The sequence below is a fragment of the Phaseolus vulgaris genome, chromosome 7, assembly GCF_051622355.1.
Source record: "Phaseolus vulgaris cultivar YP4 chromosome 7, ASM5162235v1, whole genome shotgun sequence".
In the NCBI taxonomy this organism is placed as follows: domain Eukaryota; kingdom Viridiplantae; phylum Streptophyta; class Magnoliopsida; order Fabales; family Fabaceae; genus Phaseolus; species Phaseolus vulgaris.
In genome coordinates, this window is record NC_143504.1 from 50,445,540 (window position 1) to 50,464,872 (window position 19,333).

The 19,333-nt window shown below is 29.4% G+C and overlaps 2 protein-coding genes across 4 annotated transcripts; one reads left to right on the top strand and one right to left on the bottom strand.

The window, feature by feature from the left end:
* The first annotated feature begins 7,032 nt into the window (after positions 1-7,032).
* On the top strand, positions 7,033-9,770 carry LOC137828134 (uncharacterized protein At2g34160). Its single transcript, XM_068634584.1, has 5 exons — positions 7,033-7,320; positions 8,743-8,791; positions 9,090-9,152; positions 9,238-9,302; positions 9,390-9,770. Exons 1-5 carry the CDS (start codon positions 7,210-7,212, stop codon positions 9,486-9,488), a joined length of 387 nt encoding a protein of 128 aa, XP_068490685.1. The 5' UTR covers positions 7,033-7,209; the 3' UTR covers positions 9,489-9,770.
* A 2,130-nt stretch (positions 9,771-11,900) lies between these two features.
* Positions 11,901-16,087, bottom strand: LOC137829931 (uncharacterized). 3 transcript variants are annotated; one of them, XM_068636957.2, is made up of 3 exons: positions 15,628-16,082; positions 14,624-14,670; positions 11,901-14,475 (listed from the first exon to the last, which is right to left on the bottom strand). In XM_068636957.2, the coding sequence occupies exon 3, from the start codon at positions 14,367-14,369 to the stop codon at positions 12,120-12,122; it is 2,250 nt and encodes a 749-aa protein (XP_068493058.2). In that variant the 5' UTR covers positions 14,370-14,475; positions 14,624-14,670; positions 15,628-16,082; the 3' UTR covers positions 11,901-12,119. The 3 variants fall into 3 exon arrangements, with proteins under 3 accessions (XP_068493058.2, XP_090161355.1, XP_068493059.2); XM_090305229.1 differs by having other exon boundaries at positions 14,624-14,674; positions 15,628-15,928; XM_068636958.2 differs by lacking the exon at positions 14,624-14,670 and having other exon boundaries at positions 15,628-16,087.
* Positions 16,088-19,333: the final 3,246 nt, after the last annotated feature.

The window sequence follows — 19,333 nt, forward strand, 5'->3', positions numbered from 1 at the left end:
ATTGGTATAATAGACTTCCATCTAGTCTGTTTTTAGAATTCTTTATGAATAGGTATAGTCTACCTATGTATCGTTTTTGTTAACATGTGGGTTTTGGTCTAGTCCCCCCATATTTTTGTATTTTCTTTCTTTTTCTTTTTTTTAATAATACTTTTTTTCATGTGATGACAGATGATTGTTGTTACTTAAGGTGTCAGCCTTGCTGAGATGACAAGTTGCATTGTGATGCCTAACATGAGAACTTTTATAAAAAAAAATGATAATATAAAATAAAACATGGTGAAGGAGAATCATCTAGTCACTACAAATTTTTCTATCATTTGTAAAGAACAACGTAAGTTTAATTTTATTTTATTTTTTGTTAATTTTCATAAGTCGTGTATTGGGTCAAGTAAGATATGGTGTAAACAGGAAAAGAAGTCTAATTAAAGTTATAATTATATCTTCTTGAATCCAATACAACTCTAAACCATATAAGGTACATAAATAAATGTTTAAAGTGCAAATAGAAAGCATATAGTGACCACATGAATGTTCCCATGTCATTCTCTTAGTGAAGAATATTTATAACCTAAGTGTAATAATTATGACCTAAAAAACAACTATTCTACTAAAATTACATATTTGGAGTAACACAAGAGACTAAAACAAAAATTAAGTAAATAATTAAGGAAGATACATGTGGCATTCTTAATTGATGTGGTCATATGTTACAAAATTAAGGAGGAGTAATTTTAATAACACTTTCAATACTCATGAATGTCTTATTTCCCAAATTTGCAAGTATTTATGTGTTTAGAAGGGATTTTTTTTAATAGATTTTTGTAATGCGATTTACCAATATAAATATAATTTTAAAAAATTACATGTCGTATTTTAAAATAATGACTTCAAAATGAAAAAGTTTTATTTTCCAAACACGATTTTAGACTAGATAAGATGAAATCATATTTTGAAATAATGATTTTTAATTCTTTTTAGAAAAGTCATATTTTAAATACACAACTTTAATTTTATTTTATTTTTATAGAAGTTGTACTTATCAACGAGTTTTTTTTTTCAATTTTTATGCTTTCTTTTAGGTTTTATTTTTTTAGAAGTTCTTCTCTTGATACACTACTTCTTTTTTTCAAAAGTTATACTTCACTACCTCTTTATTTTTCATATTTTTTATGTTTTTAAACATATTTTTATTTTAAATTATTGTTTAATAATTTGATTAAGGGATTTTCTTTAAAAAAAAATTATGTTTTTTTAATTTTAATATGATCATGTATTTTTTATTTTGATATGTTTTTTAAGAATTTGACTAATGAATTAAAAATCATTTATATTTTAATATTTTTTTGATAATTTGATTACTAGAATTATATATGTAAATTTTACTTTTTTAAATATCTATGTAAATATTTTAAAAATAATATAATATTTTAATATTGAAATTTTTTAATTGATTATTCAGTTTCTAAAATTATATTTTGTGTACCGGTATGGGCGAGGCCGAGACCCACCTGGCTGCCCGAGGTCGAGTCTACCTGACCGAGATCAGAGGAACCTGGCGGAGACTTGAGAGATTTGGCCTAGATGACGAGATCGATGACCCACTTGGCCGAGACGACCGAGACCATGGGAATTTGGCCGATGGCCGACCCATACTAGGGGAACTTGGCCGACGACCGACCCCTATTACCGTTAACGCTCAAACCAAGATCAGTGAAGTTAATCCATCATTAAGAATTAGGTAATACAACCCTAAGCAGTATCCACTTCGATAAACGGACCCAACAAGGTAGGCCCATTAGAATAATATAAATAGCACGCATCCCAAGGAGTAAGGTATGTCATTTATTATTGTTCACCTACCTGAGAGTTGACCACCCACTTTACTGACTTGAGCGTCAGAGTGCCTTTGCAGGTACCCCACCATCCAGTGTTCACCCGAGACTGAGTGTCGAAGGAGAAGCAGGAGGACGAGAGGAGCCCCAATTCATCACCTAGCGATCTGCCCAACCGAAGGAAGGAGAAGAAGACTTCAATAGTTCTTTAGGTCTCATCTCCCTAGTAGAAACATTTTGAAACAAAAAAATTCTAAGAAAATAAATTTAAAAAATAAAATAAAAAAGTTTAGAAAAATATAAACCGTATATAAAGTACAACTTTATTAAAAATAAATAATATAAAAAAAGAAAATTGTGTATTGAAAACACAACTTTTAAAAAGGAAAAAAAAAATTATGGAAGTAGTTCTTAGCCATAGTTTCAGAATCCCGACCAGCAAGTTGGGAATAGGGGCATCCAACCTTGCCCAACCTGGACATTGTAACTCAAAGTTCTGCCTACTTGTAGGCTTAGGGTACCCTCCAAAACCTTCTTCTTTGACTCGATCTTTTATTTTAATTTTTATCTTTTTAAAATTTTATATAAACATTTTTTATTATAATTTTTTTTGAATAATTTGAGCAATATTTTTTAAAATATTTTAAATTTTTATTTAAACATATTTTATTTTGAGTTATTTTTTAATAATCTAATTAATATTTTTTTTTATAAAAATTTTTCTGTTAAGCATGATTATGCAATTTGATATTTCAGTGTTGATACATCAAGTAATAACAGTTATTTATTATTATTATTAAAAAAATAAAGTATATGACATAATAGACCAAAATCCATATATTATCAAATTAACCTGATAATCTGATTAATAAATTAAAACTAAAAATGTTGCCTTTTTTTATTTTTAATATAAATATTTTTTTTTTATTTTTTTTTATTTTTTTTGGATAATTTGATCATTAAAATTTATATTTGATTCTTATTTATTATATATATATATTAATATTCTGAAAAACAAAGATAATATTTTTATTTTAATTTATTTATCAAATAATTAAAAAACTTTTAAATAATATTTTTTGTTTATGTGAGCTAAAAAAATAAAGGTTTAATATAAAAAAAATAGTGTGAAGTTATAGTATCATATTAGTACTAATTTTCTTTCTTATCATTGACAGTGAGGGAAATATGAACATATTTATGCATGATTAATCACATGAGCATAAAATCAGGTAACATTAATAATTGAGTCAAATGAAAGAATTAAAAGTCCACCCTACTAACCACTTAAGTGTACCTTTTACCCAAAATGATTCAAGAGGAAACTTACTCTCACATTTGCAGGTCAATAAAAACACCTGTTATTTGTTTATTTTTTGCACTTCTTTTTCTTCTAATTTCTATACAAATATAATTTCATCAAAAAAAATATTCTCTACATATAAAATTAAATATTTTTGTATAAATACTAACCCAAAGTAAATATGATTTATGTGGATAAAAAATAATTTTTAAGAATTAAAAAATTCTAACTCCTTTGTGATGAAAATGCTACTAATAACTTTAGTTAGTCTGGACCACCAAATGAATGTGGAAGCGTGACCTACATGCATATTCAGTCAGCCAGAGTTGTCACAAATATTAAAATAGGCTTTGAAAATTAAGAGTGAAATTAATGCACTTGTTCCCTACAATAAATAAAAATGCACGTGTGCCTAGGATTATGAAAAGGATGGCACATCCACTCAAATGAAATTTCGATTCACTCTATTAATTAATAACAAAATTCTAATGTCATAGTAATTACTATTTCTTAATTTAAGCATGTTCTGATCATTAAAAACGTGATATAATTAAATTAAATTCTATTTATATTTTATTACTTTTATCCTTTAGAATATTCCAATTTCTAATAGAAATTAAAAAAAATGTTTTTCTATTGAATATGGTATTTCCTTTTTCTTTCATCATTTTGTTTATTTCACTGTAAAACTGCATTATAATTAAGATAAATCTAACTATCTTTTTCGCTTTTCTTTATACTACAATACATCACTTAAGATGTTCCTCTTTCTTTATTCTTGATTTTAAAGTATGTCGGATATGTGATATATATGTAAGGTACTTTGATCACAAAGTCAGAACGAGTTTAATTATTTTTTTTTTTAAAAATATTCTACTTATGTTTACTTATGTGTTAATCAAGCTATTTATTTATACTGCAAAATATTAAACCTCATAAGTTTTATTAAACTTTTACTAGTTGTATTTTTCATTTACTGAGTTTACTCTTCATATTTTTAATTTTACCTTTGAACTTTAATATGATTCATATTTTCATCATTTAGGAGATCTTGATTAGTAGGACGATTTATATACATTAATGCTTACTTATTTGATTAAATTAAAAATTTCATAAATAATTTATTCTACTAATTGTGACATAAGTTAAAAAGTGTTATATTACTTAACTAATGTTTGTCAAATGCATAGTAAAATTAGTTCAAAGTTATAATATAGTTTATACAAGTGACAAGGGTTGATAAAATTAATTAGTTGTTAAAGTATTTGATAAAAATAAAATTGACATAACGTAATTAATAAGTTCATATATTTTTTGCTTTGAAATAAAATGTTTCTTTGAACGATCATAGACTTTTTTTTATTAAAGACATTTTTAAAGATCCAGCACTACGATTAGAAATTAAATAATAATTAATATTAATTAAAATAGTTTAAAAGGTTAAAGAAAAATGATATAAAAATGAGGTAAAAAAAAAGAAGATTGAATATTAAAATAACAATAAATATATATATATATATATATATATATATATATATATATATATATATATATATATACACACTACTGTATAGGTCGAAAGACTATCTTATTAATGTATTGTCCACGTTCGAAAGGTTAACTAAAAGGATGAATGAAAGATGGGACTAAATGGTGAAAATAAATAGGCAATTGCTTCCTGCACCATATCACTGCACCCGATCTTAGCGGAAAAGACAAAACTGTCTTTAAAAAAAATTTCTGAAATATGTGTTCCGGATATTTTTTTCCGGAACGAAATTTTATATTACGGATTTTTTTATCCGGATTGGATTTTTTATTTTTGTTTTCGGATTTTTATTTTCGAAACACAATTATTTCTTTTCTGGATTTTTTTTTTCGGAATGTATTATTTTTCAATTCTGGATTTTTTTATCCGAAATAGAATTTTAATTTTGGTTTCTGGATTTTTATTTCCGAAACTCAATAATTACTTCCGGATTTATTTTTCCAGAATATATTATTTTCAATTCCAGATTTTTATTTCCGGAATTAAGGGCATTTTTGGAAATTAAAAAAATATGTTGGGTGCAGGTTAAAAATGATTGGGTGCAGGAAGCATTTGCCAAATAAATAATATTATAATAAGTACTGTAGCAAGTTCCACAAAATTGGCCCAAAATGTTAATATGTGTGTTAATAAATATTAAGTACAAAAAGAAAAATTTAAGGCAGTTTCTTCCTGCACCCCTACGTTTTTCTTTCTGCACCCCTACAATGTTATGCAAAGACTAAACTGTCCTTATTATTTTTTAAAAACCCTAAAATGCCCCTAATTCCTAAAAACCCATATCACTTTCATTTTCTTCCTCCCAGCGCAACCACAACTCCCAGTCCAGCGCAACCACAACTCCCAGTCCAGATCTTCATTCTGTGCGATGTGATTCTAAAACTCCACATCTCTTTATGCTTTAAGGTGATATTGTCAACTTGAAGGTAAGTAAAATTTATGGTTTTTGGATCTCTACTTCTATCTTTTTTTTTGGATTTTCATTTCTACACTTCATCTATAATATATCAGATAATGCACTCTAGTAGTTTTACGGAATAAAGAATCCGTTTATGTTTTTTCACATTCTGAATTATGGAATCCGTAGAAATTTTGGATTTCTATTTCCGATAATATTCCGGATTGATGAATCCGTAGTACATTATTCAATTCCAGATTTATGAATCCGTAACACATTACTCAATTCCAGATTCATCAATTCGTAGCACATTACTCAATCTCGATCCTACTTCTCTACCTTGCTCCATACAACTATGCACAGCACCTGAGATGAATGAAGAAGATGAACAGTAGCAAAGCAAATCTAGAGCCCCTTTTCAAATAATAGATCAAGGTCAGTTTTGGAATTTTAAAAATTGTGGGGTGCAGGAAGCAAAACGTAGGGGTGCAAGAAGAAGCCAAAATTTAAATAGGTTATAAGAACAATAAGATAACACTATAAACAGGTCATCAATCTAAGAGGTATGTAGAGTGAATTTATCTGATTATTATCTAAAACTGATTCTGACTTTAGCATCGGAACGCCTTGCAGGTACACACCCATCCGTAAGGAGAGTCTGATATTAAAGATCGAGAGACTTAAACTTATCCAAGCCCATTAGGTGATTCAATCAATCATTCCGGCCAAAATACAAGTCCAATAAAAGAGCAGATAGAGTCCATCTCGAAAGCGCATACCAAAAGTCTAACTCGAAAGAAGATCGAAAAGTCAGCAACTTAAAAGAAAAATTATTATTTCTTAGCCTTTAAAGAAAAAATACACATATATATATATATATATATATATATATTCTTACAAACCTATAATTAAAAGTTATCATAAATTATAAGGTAGCGAAAATCTGTTTATTAAACATTTTTTTCTAAATTTTCGTCTTTATTAATTTAACTAAACCTTAAAGTTTCTGTTTTTATGAAATATCCAAAATGGAACTGAATCCAATAATTTAACCATAAATTGGGCGTATTAGTTACTAATATATCAGATGGAAAATTTTAATTTAATCAAACTCATCATAAATCGGTCCATTATTTTAGTTAATAAGAGTTAGTAAAATGTGATAAAAGCTTTCTTATTTTTACAACCTAAAAAGACTCTACATTTTTCAAGCATATATCTACTTTAATTTCCTTGTTATCCTTTTCATTGTAATGTATACAATCTTTATTATCTTTCTTTTATAAAGATTTGTACATTTTTCTATATAAATAATCTTACACACTTTCTTAATATTATTTAAATAAAACACATAATGTATTGAAAATGAAGAAGAATTTAAAAGAAATAAATAATTTAAAAAAGAAAAATAGATTGTATAAGTATATGTTTTTGAAACCAACTGAAAGGGGCAGAAGAAGCGGTCAATAGGGAGATGTAAAAGAATAAGGAGGATCGGAATAAGAGGAAGAAACTAATTTTACCGTTTACTCTGAGGAAGGCCACGTGTCCACTGGTGGAGGATTATATAAGGCAGGCTCATGCTCATTCCGCTACTTTACCGTTTTACAGACAGAGAATTACAATGGCGACCGTAGCTGCTGCTGCTCCCGTTGCAGACGAAAGCCCGAAGAAGAACCGAATTCAGGTTTCCAACACCAAGAAACCTCTTTTCTTTTACGTCAATCTCGCCAAGGTATATCTCTTCTTCTTCATTCTTCATTCTTCATTCTTCAATTCTCTTTCGTTATCATCTCTCTTTTCCAAGTTAGAAATTCGTTTTCTTATCTAACTTTTTATTATAAAAAGAGTAAGAATGAATTATATATATATATATATATATATATATATTAGAATTTACATGGATGAATTAGAATTAGATTGATTGTTTCGGTTAGAACACAATATATTCATATTTGATTAAATTTGTTTCTTGATGATTTTAAATATTTTAATTAATTATTAATTTAAATACCATTACTACAGTGACGTTTGATACAATGACTTATTGTTACGATGTTTCTTGATTTCTTTTCTTTCTCTCTCTTTTCTCTTTTTATTTTTATTTTACCTTCTGTGAACCATATTAATACAGTGATATTTGTTGCAACGAATTATAATAATATTTGTTGAAGAAACAAATTGTCTCTCATTTTATATTATGTTTCTTTTACTTTCATTTTTTATTTATTTATTTTTTCTTGCTATTCTACGTATATCAAATACTAAAATTTTTCAAATATATTATTTTAAAAAATTAATTATATTTGAGTTATAATAAATTAATACTTATTGTAATAATAAAATAAATTTTAATAATATTATATTTCTTATAAAAATTATTATTATGATTAATATTTATTTATTAGTTTTTATAATAATAGTTATTATAAATAATATTATTACAATAAAATTGAAATTTTATAAACACTTCAATAGTATTCTAATTAATTTAATAGGTAATAGGTTATAAAATTATTGAAATTGTAATTCTTTATATCACAGTTATATTATAATAATATTAGTTATTATTTTTATCATGGTTATAAAATAATAATAGTAATAATAATAATATTAATAATAATAATTTCATAATTATAATAATAGTAATATTTTTAATATTAATTTTATAATTTAATTACTATAATTAACATATTATTATAAAAATGTTGATTAGATACACTGAATATTTAGAAAAAGAAACACATTTTCTATAATAGTAATATAATTATATGATATTATAATGGTTTTTATAATTATAACTATTATAACTAATATATAATTATTTTTTTAAAATAATATATTTGAAAATTTTAATATTTTGACTTTGAAAAATTAAGAAATAGAATAGAGAAAAGAAAATTTAACAAATATTAATAGCTTCTACTTCAACATAAATCACAATATATTATTCACAAGGTACATAGAAATATATATATATATATATATATATATATATATATATAAGTTTTACATTTGGAGATTATAAATGTTAAGAGTGCCTTAGATCTTGGAGATTATAAGTCATGAAGTGTCAGTGTCCCTTTGTTAGTGAATAACTTTCATTTATTACTAACATTATCAATGCCAATTTCAAATGGTTTTTTCTTTGCTGCAGAGGTACATACAACAGCACAATGAGGTCGAGCTTTCTGCTCTTGGAATGGGTAACTCTTTTGCACTTTGTTTCTTATGTTAATGCGTTTGGAGTTATATTTAGATCTTCTCATCTCACTATAATTGTTTAAGTCTCAAATCATGGAATGTGGCTGGTATAACGTCCAAGCATAGTGACTTTTATTTGTTGATGCGATACCACTGAAAATATGAGTTTGTACACAGTCTGTCCAACCGATTTAACATCCTCCACCAATTGAACACATAAAATGTGCCCTGCTTCATCTATTCCCACTCCAAGTCCAACTGGTATAACATTCTGCAAAAATTTGACATGTATTTGTGCAGCTATAGCTACCGTTGTCACAATTGCGGAGATTTTGAAGAACAATGGACTTGCCACTGAGAAGAGTAAGGTTTCTTCCTTATTTCTAATACTCACATTTGTATAATAGATGTAGCTACTCTAGTCAATATGAATCTTGCAATGGAACAGGAGTACTGACATCTACAGTTGGCATGAAAGATGAGAGCAAAGGTCGTCTGGTGCAGAAGGCAAAGGTGAGTTTCCCAATGAGTTTTACATTTAATTTTGCAAGGATTGTTCCCTCTGTTTTTGTGCTTTATCTCTTTTTCTTGATGTTTTAGATTGAAATTGTGCTGGGGAAATCTGAGAAGTTTGACAATCTGATGAGTTCTCCTAATAGAACTGAATCAGAATCAGCAGCTGCTGATGACAAAAAGTGACAGATATAAGACGGTCCGGTTAATGTGACACTATTGTAGTTAACCTTCTAAGTCTTTTGTACTGCTTGCATTCATAGACGTAAATAGGGGAGTTGAAAAGGATAGTAAATTTACAATGATAAGGCAGCAATATGTGGTCAAAGTTGTAGAGCACATATTTTCATTATCAATTTTGATTGTATTTCTTCACTGCACATATACGATGGTGATGGTGAGTACTTTACTGGTCACTCTTGAGCTCCGATTATCCTTTTCAGTTCATTCAACCTGCTTTCATTCTGAGGTGTTGTTGTCACGTCTCGTTACTGATTTCCACTTCATCTGCGATTTTTCTCGTCTGGTTAACAAAAATAAGCGAAACCACTCATTTAGTCATCTAGTAAACTCTACCAAAAATTGAAAATGACTTATTCAAATCTATATGCTATATGCTCCTTATAATAGACAAACACAGATTGTATTGCAATGCAGCTGAATTATCTTCACTTGCTATTGCAGTTTGCTTGTGATCCATATGTTTAATTTTCTCATTCATAAATCTACTCGTTACCATTCTGTTGAATAACACGCACACAATTCTCTGGATTAGTAACTTTAACATTGTTCATACTTACCACGCCTACCGGATTGTAGCTGTACTGTATGTAACAATCTTGAAATACTCAACTAGCATAAAGTAAAAGGGAATTTTTTTAAGACAAGAATTTTTATTGAAGAAAAAAAAAAGGAGAGAAAGCACACCTATTGTGTATATGAGCAAAATGATACATAAATGCAATTTTAAGATGAGTATATATGATCCAACTCGAATGATTGCATTGCAAATCGACTTGGATGGTTACTTTCCTGCGTATATCGTGTATACACTATATGACATCAAATACACAAGAATGATGAGTTCTGTGAACTCCTAAACTATAGGTTATTATCTATATTTTCTTCAACTAAAAGGTATGCTTTTCTTAAATCACTATTTTCAAATCCAGTGTTAGTGGGATCAGAATATATCAGTTAAAAAAGGAAATAAAAAAATGCAAGACGATCGAATTATATCCACAGTCTCATTGATGATTTGATTGATTAAGCAGTCAGGGACTTCGATGAATTTCTTATCATTTGGTTTTACTTCGTTTATTGACAAAACTGTTTTACTCTCTCTAAAGATATTACAAATACGCCTCCACATGTTGATATCATGACATGATAAACAAAGTTGTAATAAATAGATTTTTCTTTCTCAATGAAAACAAATTTCTTTTGTAGTTGAACCTTAATAATATATCCATCAGCATTATTTAGCGAATGAACTTGTGACGGCTAAAGGGCAATGAATCCAGAATAAGTCAAGTTTCTATTTTATATTACGTTTAGCACAGTCTCATTCACTCTATTTTTTATTAGCTTTCTGTCAAATATCTAAACACTTGAAAAAAATAATGGTTATAGCTCAATGAAGGAAACACCATGAAAACTCCTCTTTCTTTTTGTCCTTTAAAATAATAACTCAGTATGGTCTACAAAACAATCATAGGAAAAATTATTTAAAGTAAGCTAAGCTTTTATCATGTAGATGCATTTTATTTGATAGTGAAGCACCACAATTTGGTAGTGCAATAATCTTAAAATCTAATAAATATCAACGTGACATTGTTTACACTCCAGAATTTGTTTTTGCTTTATTAATGAAATATATTAAAAAAATTATATTTTAACTTTAAATGTAGAAATACCCGGTTCACTAAAAATAACAATATAGGGAACATAATACAAAATATGGCTACGGAAAAAAATTATATATAACAAATACTTATTTTAGTAATGCACAGTCAAAATCAATTATGATTGCAAAGTTCCTGATAGCATCATTTCTAAAAAAAATATATATATTTTGACACTCTTCAAAATTTAAACTCCTAGCTAACAACTATTTGTATTATTTTTTTATTTAATAATTTAATTAACATTTAATTAAATAATTTATTATTATATAGTTGTTAATTGAATGTAAGAGAAAATGTAGGGTATGAAAATAGTTTTTTCATTAGAAGTGTAACACAATTTATCAGTGGAGTATCATTCCACACATTACTTATTCAAATATTTTGCACCAACGTTACTTGGAAACGAAAAAGAATCTTTGAAAGTAAATAATCCTTGTGAACTAAGAGGAAAAGTAAAAGTTCCTTTTCATCCTTTAAAACTAAATGTGATATCGTGTTAAATATCCATTGGTGATAAAAATAGGTAATGCTATAAATTTGGGTTTCAAAAACCAGCAGCATACCATTTTATTGAGAGAGCGAAAGGAACATTGTTCAGAAATTGATTGAAGCAGTATTGAAGAGTAAATGACGAGGCCTTGAACGTGTCTTTTTTAGGGGGAGAGTGAGTACCTTGGAGCATCTCTACAAATGATTGGAAACATGGCATTACTGTATGCATTATTGAACGATGCCAATTATTGGAAGATGATATACACATAGAGTATCTGCTACGAATTAATTCACATTAATGTCAAGTAAATAACACAGATCATTTACTCAGTCTAAGCTATGAAGCCTAAATAAATAAGATAAAGGATTCCAGGCACATAACATAACTAAAGGTTGTCCAATTTGTTTATTCAGTAACTTAAATGGGAGCTGCACATGTGGTTCTAAAATGTCCTGTTTGATTGCAACGGCTACAGTGCACCACTCGCTTAACTCGTCCACGGTCTTCTGCACGAACTCTCTTCTTTCTTGGTCTCCCAGGGGGCCTCAGTGATTTAGGTGGATTGATAACAACTTCTATAGCTTTGTTAGCATTAACATCCCCCTCAGACGACTCCTTCCAGAGGGATTTATCAGGAATTGGATGTATGGTTTGTGAGTATGTCTTGCGGTAAGTTGCTACAGTGAAACAGCTTTCTGTGAATCTATGCACATTCTGCCTGCAGGAGAGAAGTGCTGCCACAGCATGTGCACAGGGCAAACCATAGAGCTGCCAGCCACGGCAAAGACAGCAACGGTTCCTTATATCTACTATGTTTGTTCCTTCATGAGATATTACTTCAAACTCAGCATCATTGGCGCGAAGAACCTGATATGTGCGTGCCCGATCAAGAGCTTCTGCTACGCGTCTCTCGGCGGAAGGTACGAGTATTGACGTCCACTGCATACTGGTCTCGCGGCGCTCATTAAACCAAGTCATTAGCTGCCTTCTAATACATTCCATCATTTGAATAATTGGAAGTCCAGATGCCTCCAATATCCAAGTGTTTAAAGATTCAACAATGTTTGCTGTCAAATGACCAAACCTTTGCCCCTCAAAATAAGCAGTGGCCCAGAGGCGAGGTGGGATTCTTCGAATCCAATATGCAGCATCTTGTGAAATCTCTTCAATCTCCAAAATTTTTGCTTCGAATTCAATCACAGTAAGAGCATTAGCTGCATCCCATAGAAGACTGACAAGCATGGTGTTATTAAATTCTTTACGGAAGCTATCACTCAAGTGGCGCATACAAAATCCATGGAAAGCAGTGGGAAAATTTGCTTCCACTCCATCCACAATTCCCTTCTGTCTATCAGACAAAATAGTGAGCCTTGGCATGTTTTCAGTGTGAATCTCAAGCAGGTTATGAAGTTCAGACAGAAACCACATCCAGTTATCATCATTCTCCTCATCAACAACTCCAAATGCCAAAGGAAAGAGAGCCCCATCGCCATCAAATCCAGTAGCAAGAAGCAACGTTCCAAGATACTTACTCTTTAAATACGTCCTGTCAAGCCCTAAGAGTGGCCGACAAGCATTTAAAAAGCCATATATTGATGCTTGAAAGGAAATAAAGAGACGTTGGAAGCAACAATCAGCTGGTCTTCCATAAACAGATGCAATACTTCCTGGATTAGTGCGTTTCACCTGTTCACAATAATGTGGAAGCAAGCGGTATCCTTCTTCAAAAGATCCACGCATTGCAGCCATTATACGCTCCTTACCTCTCCATGCTTGCTTGTACGACAAGGTAATACCATGAACCCTGTGAATCTCTTCCAATATTTCCTTTGGCTTGTAATTAGGATTCTCCTTCAGCCTTTGCTCCACAGAGTTAGCAACCCACTGAACAGAAGCTTGGTGATGGCCAAGATGAGAAATTCCTCCACATGAATGATGCTCATGAATTGTCCTAATAGTAAAGGTTGGAACCCCTGGGAGCTTAGCTGCGTGAATGCGCCAGGGACATCCTTCACTAGCACACTTAGCAGTAAAACGGGTTTTGTCAGATTTTATAGTCTGCATCTCAAAGTGCAGAGCAATTGCTGTATCCCTCAATGCCCTTCGGCAACTCTTGACATCAGGGAATTCTTGTCCCACTGACAATTCATAACTAGGACTTGCAGTACGAGCTTGAATTATTGGAGGTGAGGAAGCAAGCCCAAGCTGTGATTGTTGAACATCCATATCATTTGCAGAATCAATTCCCATTTCTGAGTTCTGAACCACATCCAGGGCAAGGTTCTCATCAAGTTCTTGGTTCTCTGAAACAGTCAAATCATTGTTCTCAGATAGGACTAAATCGTTCTGTCCAGGAAGTGGCAAGTCATGATCATCATGCTCGGGTTTTTGATCCATGGCTAGCTCATGCTCATGCTCATAAGTGTGATCATCACCTTCATGATCGTGGTTCTGTCCTAATCCCAATTCATGATCATGGGCATGTCCCAAGCCCAGTTCATGATCATGGGTTTGTCCCAGATCTAAATGGTGCTCATGGGCTGATCCCAGTTCTAATCCATGGTTCTGGCTGAGGCCCAAAGTGTGGTTATGGCCCAGCACCAATTGCTGATCATGACCAAGAGCCAAATTGTGACTTTGACCAAGTATCAAATCGTGGTTAGCCATCAAGATGTAAATCACTACATATAGCAACAAGCCGACAACAAGAAGAACTGCTGTTCAGCTTGATATACAAATTACTGCTTTATGGCAGATACACTGTTGCAAGATCCTACAGATGACAAAAGACAAGTCAGATAAACCACATCAATCCTTTGTCCAACATATTAAAGCTAAAAGTCCTGAAATTGTATGCATCACGGGAAAGAAACAAAGAAAATAACAGAAGATCACGTGAGTATCCTGCTAACAAAGCATACCAATAATTTCTTCTCGTTTTAACTTTTTTATCCTTTCTTGGAATGACCTGCCTCAAATACATAGTAAATGTACAATCAACCAAATCATGTCAGGTCCTAACGCCAAAACTGCAGAAAATATATAATTCAAACAAGACAGGGAACCGTTGTCCACCCTTAGCAACTTGAAGTGCCATCACACATCAAAAAACACAAATTACATGATGAAACATTCACTATTGATTTAGTGTGTGTTCGGATTCACGTTAAATCATCGAGAATAGCATTGAAATACCAGCTATCACAACTTTAGGTAAATGCTCACATGTTTCCAGAATTGATTTTGAGCTGAAAAAACTTTAGATAGCTTTGTGTTGGATAAAAAAAGTTATACTGAGTTTTACTACTAACTTGCTTCTTAATAAATAATCCAAACATAAATCACATAATTTCCAAATCAATTTTGAAAAAACAATTCTATTTTAATTTAATTTTGTAAGCACTCACCCAGAACACGCTTACAACTACATTTCCACAATTGGGAGTACAAACCCACAAATCTATCATCTATGGTCAAATAGAAATAGTATGGATATCCAGCTATCCACGACACAAACATTCCATTCATACTTCCATTAATTGAGAACCATACAGAAACACATTCAAATTACACGAACTAAATTCCTAAGCCACAGAACGAAAAATCACGCCTTTAAATTGCAGAGAACGTGTAACATTCCTGAAAAAACTAAAACCACTCACACTATCCAAGAAAATAAACTACGCGTTGAGCTTACAACTCCAATTAACTTAAGCTGGACTGCAGTAGCCCAAAAGGGGAGTAAAGGGGGGAAATGTGATGTGAAGCGGATTCACAGGTAAACTGAACTAACAAAAAAGACGAACTTTCATGAAAACACACAATCAAATCCATTACCCACAATTGAATTGACTGAAAAACAAAGGAATTCCCTGATAGCCACGATAATTGACAATAAAAAAATTCTGAATAACGATAAAATTACCTAAAAGCTTTCACCTTTCCCCAAAAGGGAGTGAACCCATGGCCTGAAGAACTGGAAAAACATAAAAGGGAGGTGGGTAGTGGTGGCAGAGGCAGTGGGGCGAGGGTTGAGAGCGGATCGAAGGGGTTTTGTGAATTGAAAAAGAAAGAAGAGAAATTTGAAAAGAGGTTGATGAAAATTGGCGGGGAAGTGGAGAAAATCGGAAATAGGAGAGGAAGGGTAAGGAGAGGAGGGGAAGATTGGGAATTAGAGGGGTAGCAGAGGCATCGCTTCTGAGGGCTGAGAAGGGAAATACAGGTTTGGGGCTATCCACAAAAAGAGGGTATTTAGGTCAAAGGAATTCAACCTCTTCTTTTTTCTCTTTCTCGGAATTACTGTTTTGCCCCACTCCACCTTAGTATTATACCACTCTCGTATCTTCGTTTCCAAATATACTTCAATCATTCCTCTGAAACTCTTCACTTAGGGTTCTGCATCAGATTTTATTTTATGTCAAACAAAATCTTCTATTCTATAAACCTAGTTTCATTCGTTGCTTTAATTAGCTTAAAATTCAACCCAACCCATTCTGTTCTTCAGTTTATCTTTTGCATCTTAAACAAATCTAATCAATATTTTCCTAATTAATGTTTTCAAGATATTACTATTCAAATTACCCTGAAAAATTATTTTGAACTCAGAGTAAACCGATTAGAATCCACAAATTTATAGCCTAAGACCGTTATTGGTTTTTTGTTGTAATAGAAATTTTATATAAAATTTAGCCTAGTTGAATTTTATTGTTTTGCCTTAAATCCATGCCAATCTTGTAAAAGTCTCTAGCTAAATAGGTTTATAAAAAAATCTACATCCTAAAAAATATTTTAGGAATGTTCTTTGTGATATATTTTTAATTTAAATAAATCAATAGATTTTATTTATTTTTTATTTTTAATCATTAATATTAGTTGGAACAGTCGGAATTTTCACTTTTATTAACAATTTTTTTTCAAATAGCATTGTTTTCAATTTTATTTCTTAATTTAACATTCCTTTGTTTTTATTTTCCTATCTAATAGTGTTTCTGGTTTTTTTTCTTAGATAACATTATTTCCACTTTTAAATATTTATAAAATTAAAATAGAAGAAAATTTGAAAATTGAAGATTAAAAATATAAAAATTTATGAAAAAATATAAATATAAAGATAATGAAATAAAATATTTAAAAGATATTGTGATGTAAGTAAGCATTATGGGTAAACCATAAACCATAATCAATGAACCCTAAATCATAAACCCTAAATCCTAACTCATTAATCCCAAATAATAAATCCCAAACCCTAACTCATGAATCGTAAATCATAAACCCTAAATTCTAAATCACAAACCATACATCATGAACCCTAAACCATGAATCATAAACTCGAAACATTAAATCCTAACCCTCAATCACAACGGTTAAACCCTATCCCTACAAACACTGGTTCTAAATCCTTACATCATAAATCCTAAACTATGAATCTTAACCCTAAACCCTAAATCCCAAATTCTAAGAAATATTATATAATCATATTTGTTATTATAATTTATCACATATATTTATATATAACTCATTATTTACATAATTTTTCAATTTAAATATATATTTTTTCTTAATTTTTATTTTAAAATTATAATTTATACATTTATTTTTTTTATTAAACCTAATAATAAATTTATTCACTTAATTTTTTTTATTATTACATACATATCTTCAATGAATAACTTAATTTTTATTTATAATTTTTAAACCATTCAATTATTATTTTTTTATAAAATATCCAAACAATCTTATTTAATTTTTACTATTACTTATTTTTTATATCTTTTTAAAATTTTTTCTATTTCAATTTTATAAATATTTAAATTCACTATAATTTTATAATTATTTAAAAGTATAAATAATGTTATATGAAGAGATATGGAAATAAAAATAAAAAAGGTGTTAGATGGAAAAATAAAACTGGAAATATAGTGTTATTTGAGGAAAAATTCCCTATTAACCTGTCAATTAAATTAAAGACTGGTTATTTTTAAATTTAAATACTTAATTATTACGCAAATATTAATAGTGTTTTTAGATTAATAGTTTTCAAAGAGTAGCTCATTTTATAAAGAATTTATATTGTTTTATAATAAACATATACTACTTGAATGAAAATATTTTAAAATTATATAATTTTAAAATTAAATTGATTATTTAAAATTACAAAATTTCATATTTTACTTTAAAAAGTAAAAATTTAAACGTTTTCGTACTTTATTCTTTTACACATATATCTTCCTTATTTTCATAATTTGACTATGATTTAGTGTTGTTAGTTGAAGTTAAAACATGGTGAATTTAACCTCCATTCCATTTACATATCAGTGACTAAACATTGTTAGCATGAGTTTCATATTGAAATTGATTATGGTTATTTTTGGCTGACATTGGTTAAGATTTTCTTAGTTAACATAAAGAGTGTTATTCCGTCGATATTAAAAATAACAATTTTGTTGTTGACATTAAATAATTTTAATTTTTAATTGAATTTAATTTTGTTTTTTTTGTGTGTATTAATATTTGTTTACCAATGTCAATTGTAATTATTTTTATTCGATATTTGAAATTATTTTTTAATCTGTATGGTTAATGTTATTTTTTTGGTTTAAAGTCTGTTAGATTTCTTTCTAATGTTGAAGGAAAACAATGTTCGAATATCTTTGACTATGATTATTTTTTTTTAATGTCAGTTAAGGAAAATTTTCATCAACATCATTCGAAATGTATATCAAACAAATAATCCTACCAAAGATGTTTAAAAAATAATTTTAACTAATGTCAGCTAAAATAATTGTAACCGGTATCAACTGAAAAATATTTCAACCAATTTTAATTGAAAAAATCTTTGTTGTTATTGGCTAACAAAATATTGGTGAACTTTGGTCGAAAAATAGCACTGGCCAATGTTAAGTGAAAATCATCACCAACTAATACTTTTAAAATTATTAAATATTGTTTAATATTAACATATTTTTTATTTAGGGATAATTGAGATACTGTATCTAGATAAGAGAATTAAAAGTCAATGAATTTGAATTCTCCTAATAAATGAAAACATTTGAAGAAAGAAACAATTTGAATTAAAACATTTTAAATAAATTTCCTATCTAAATGCATGATAAGAGGTTCCTTCAGTAGTTTGATTGGGCTTGATTGGGTATCCATCCATCTTTACTAGTCCGTGCAATATGCTCGAGCTATTGTCATCACGGGTGAAGCCTTAGTTTGTAAGTGTGGTACATAATATAATAATTTTCATGGACATTCATTAGGTCAAGTAGTGTAGAATATTAGGATCAAGTAGTTTAGGATTTTGTATTTGTATTTGAGCCTGGTGTATATCAGGGTTATATTAAGGTTATTAAGCCCGAATAGAGTTTTAAGTGGGCTTCCAAATGTCAAAGAGAAGTCCTAGGTCGATACAAGGTTGATGAGAGGTGTCTACAAACCTTATTTGTACACATGCTCAAATGTGAAAACATAACTAGATAAGTCACATTTGATTCACTCATGTGCCACATTTAAAGAAAGTTTGAATTTAAATTTCCCTTTATTTTACCTTCTCATGTTTGGTTGGATCATTTAACTACAAATAAAAAGTCTACATCACTTTAATTTCACTTTTAAATGAGTATTGAAAT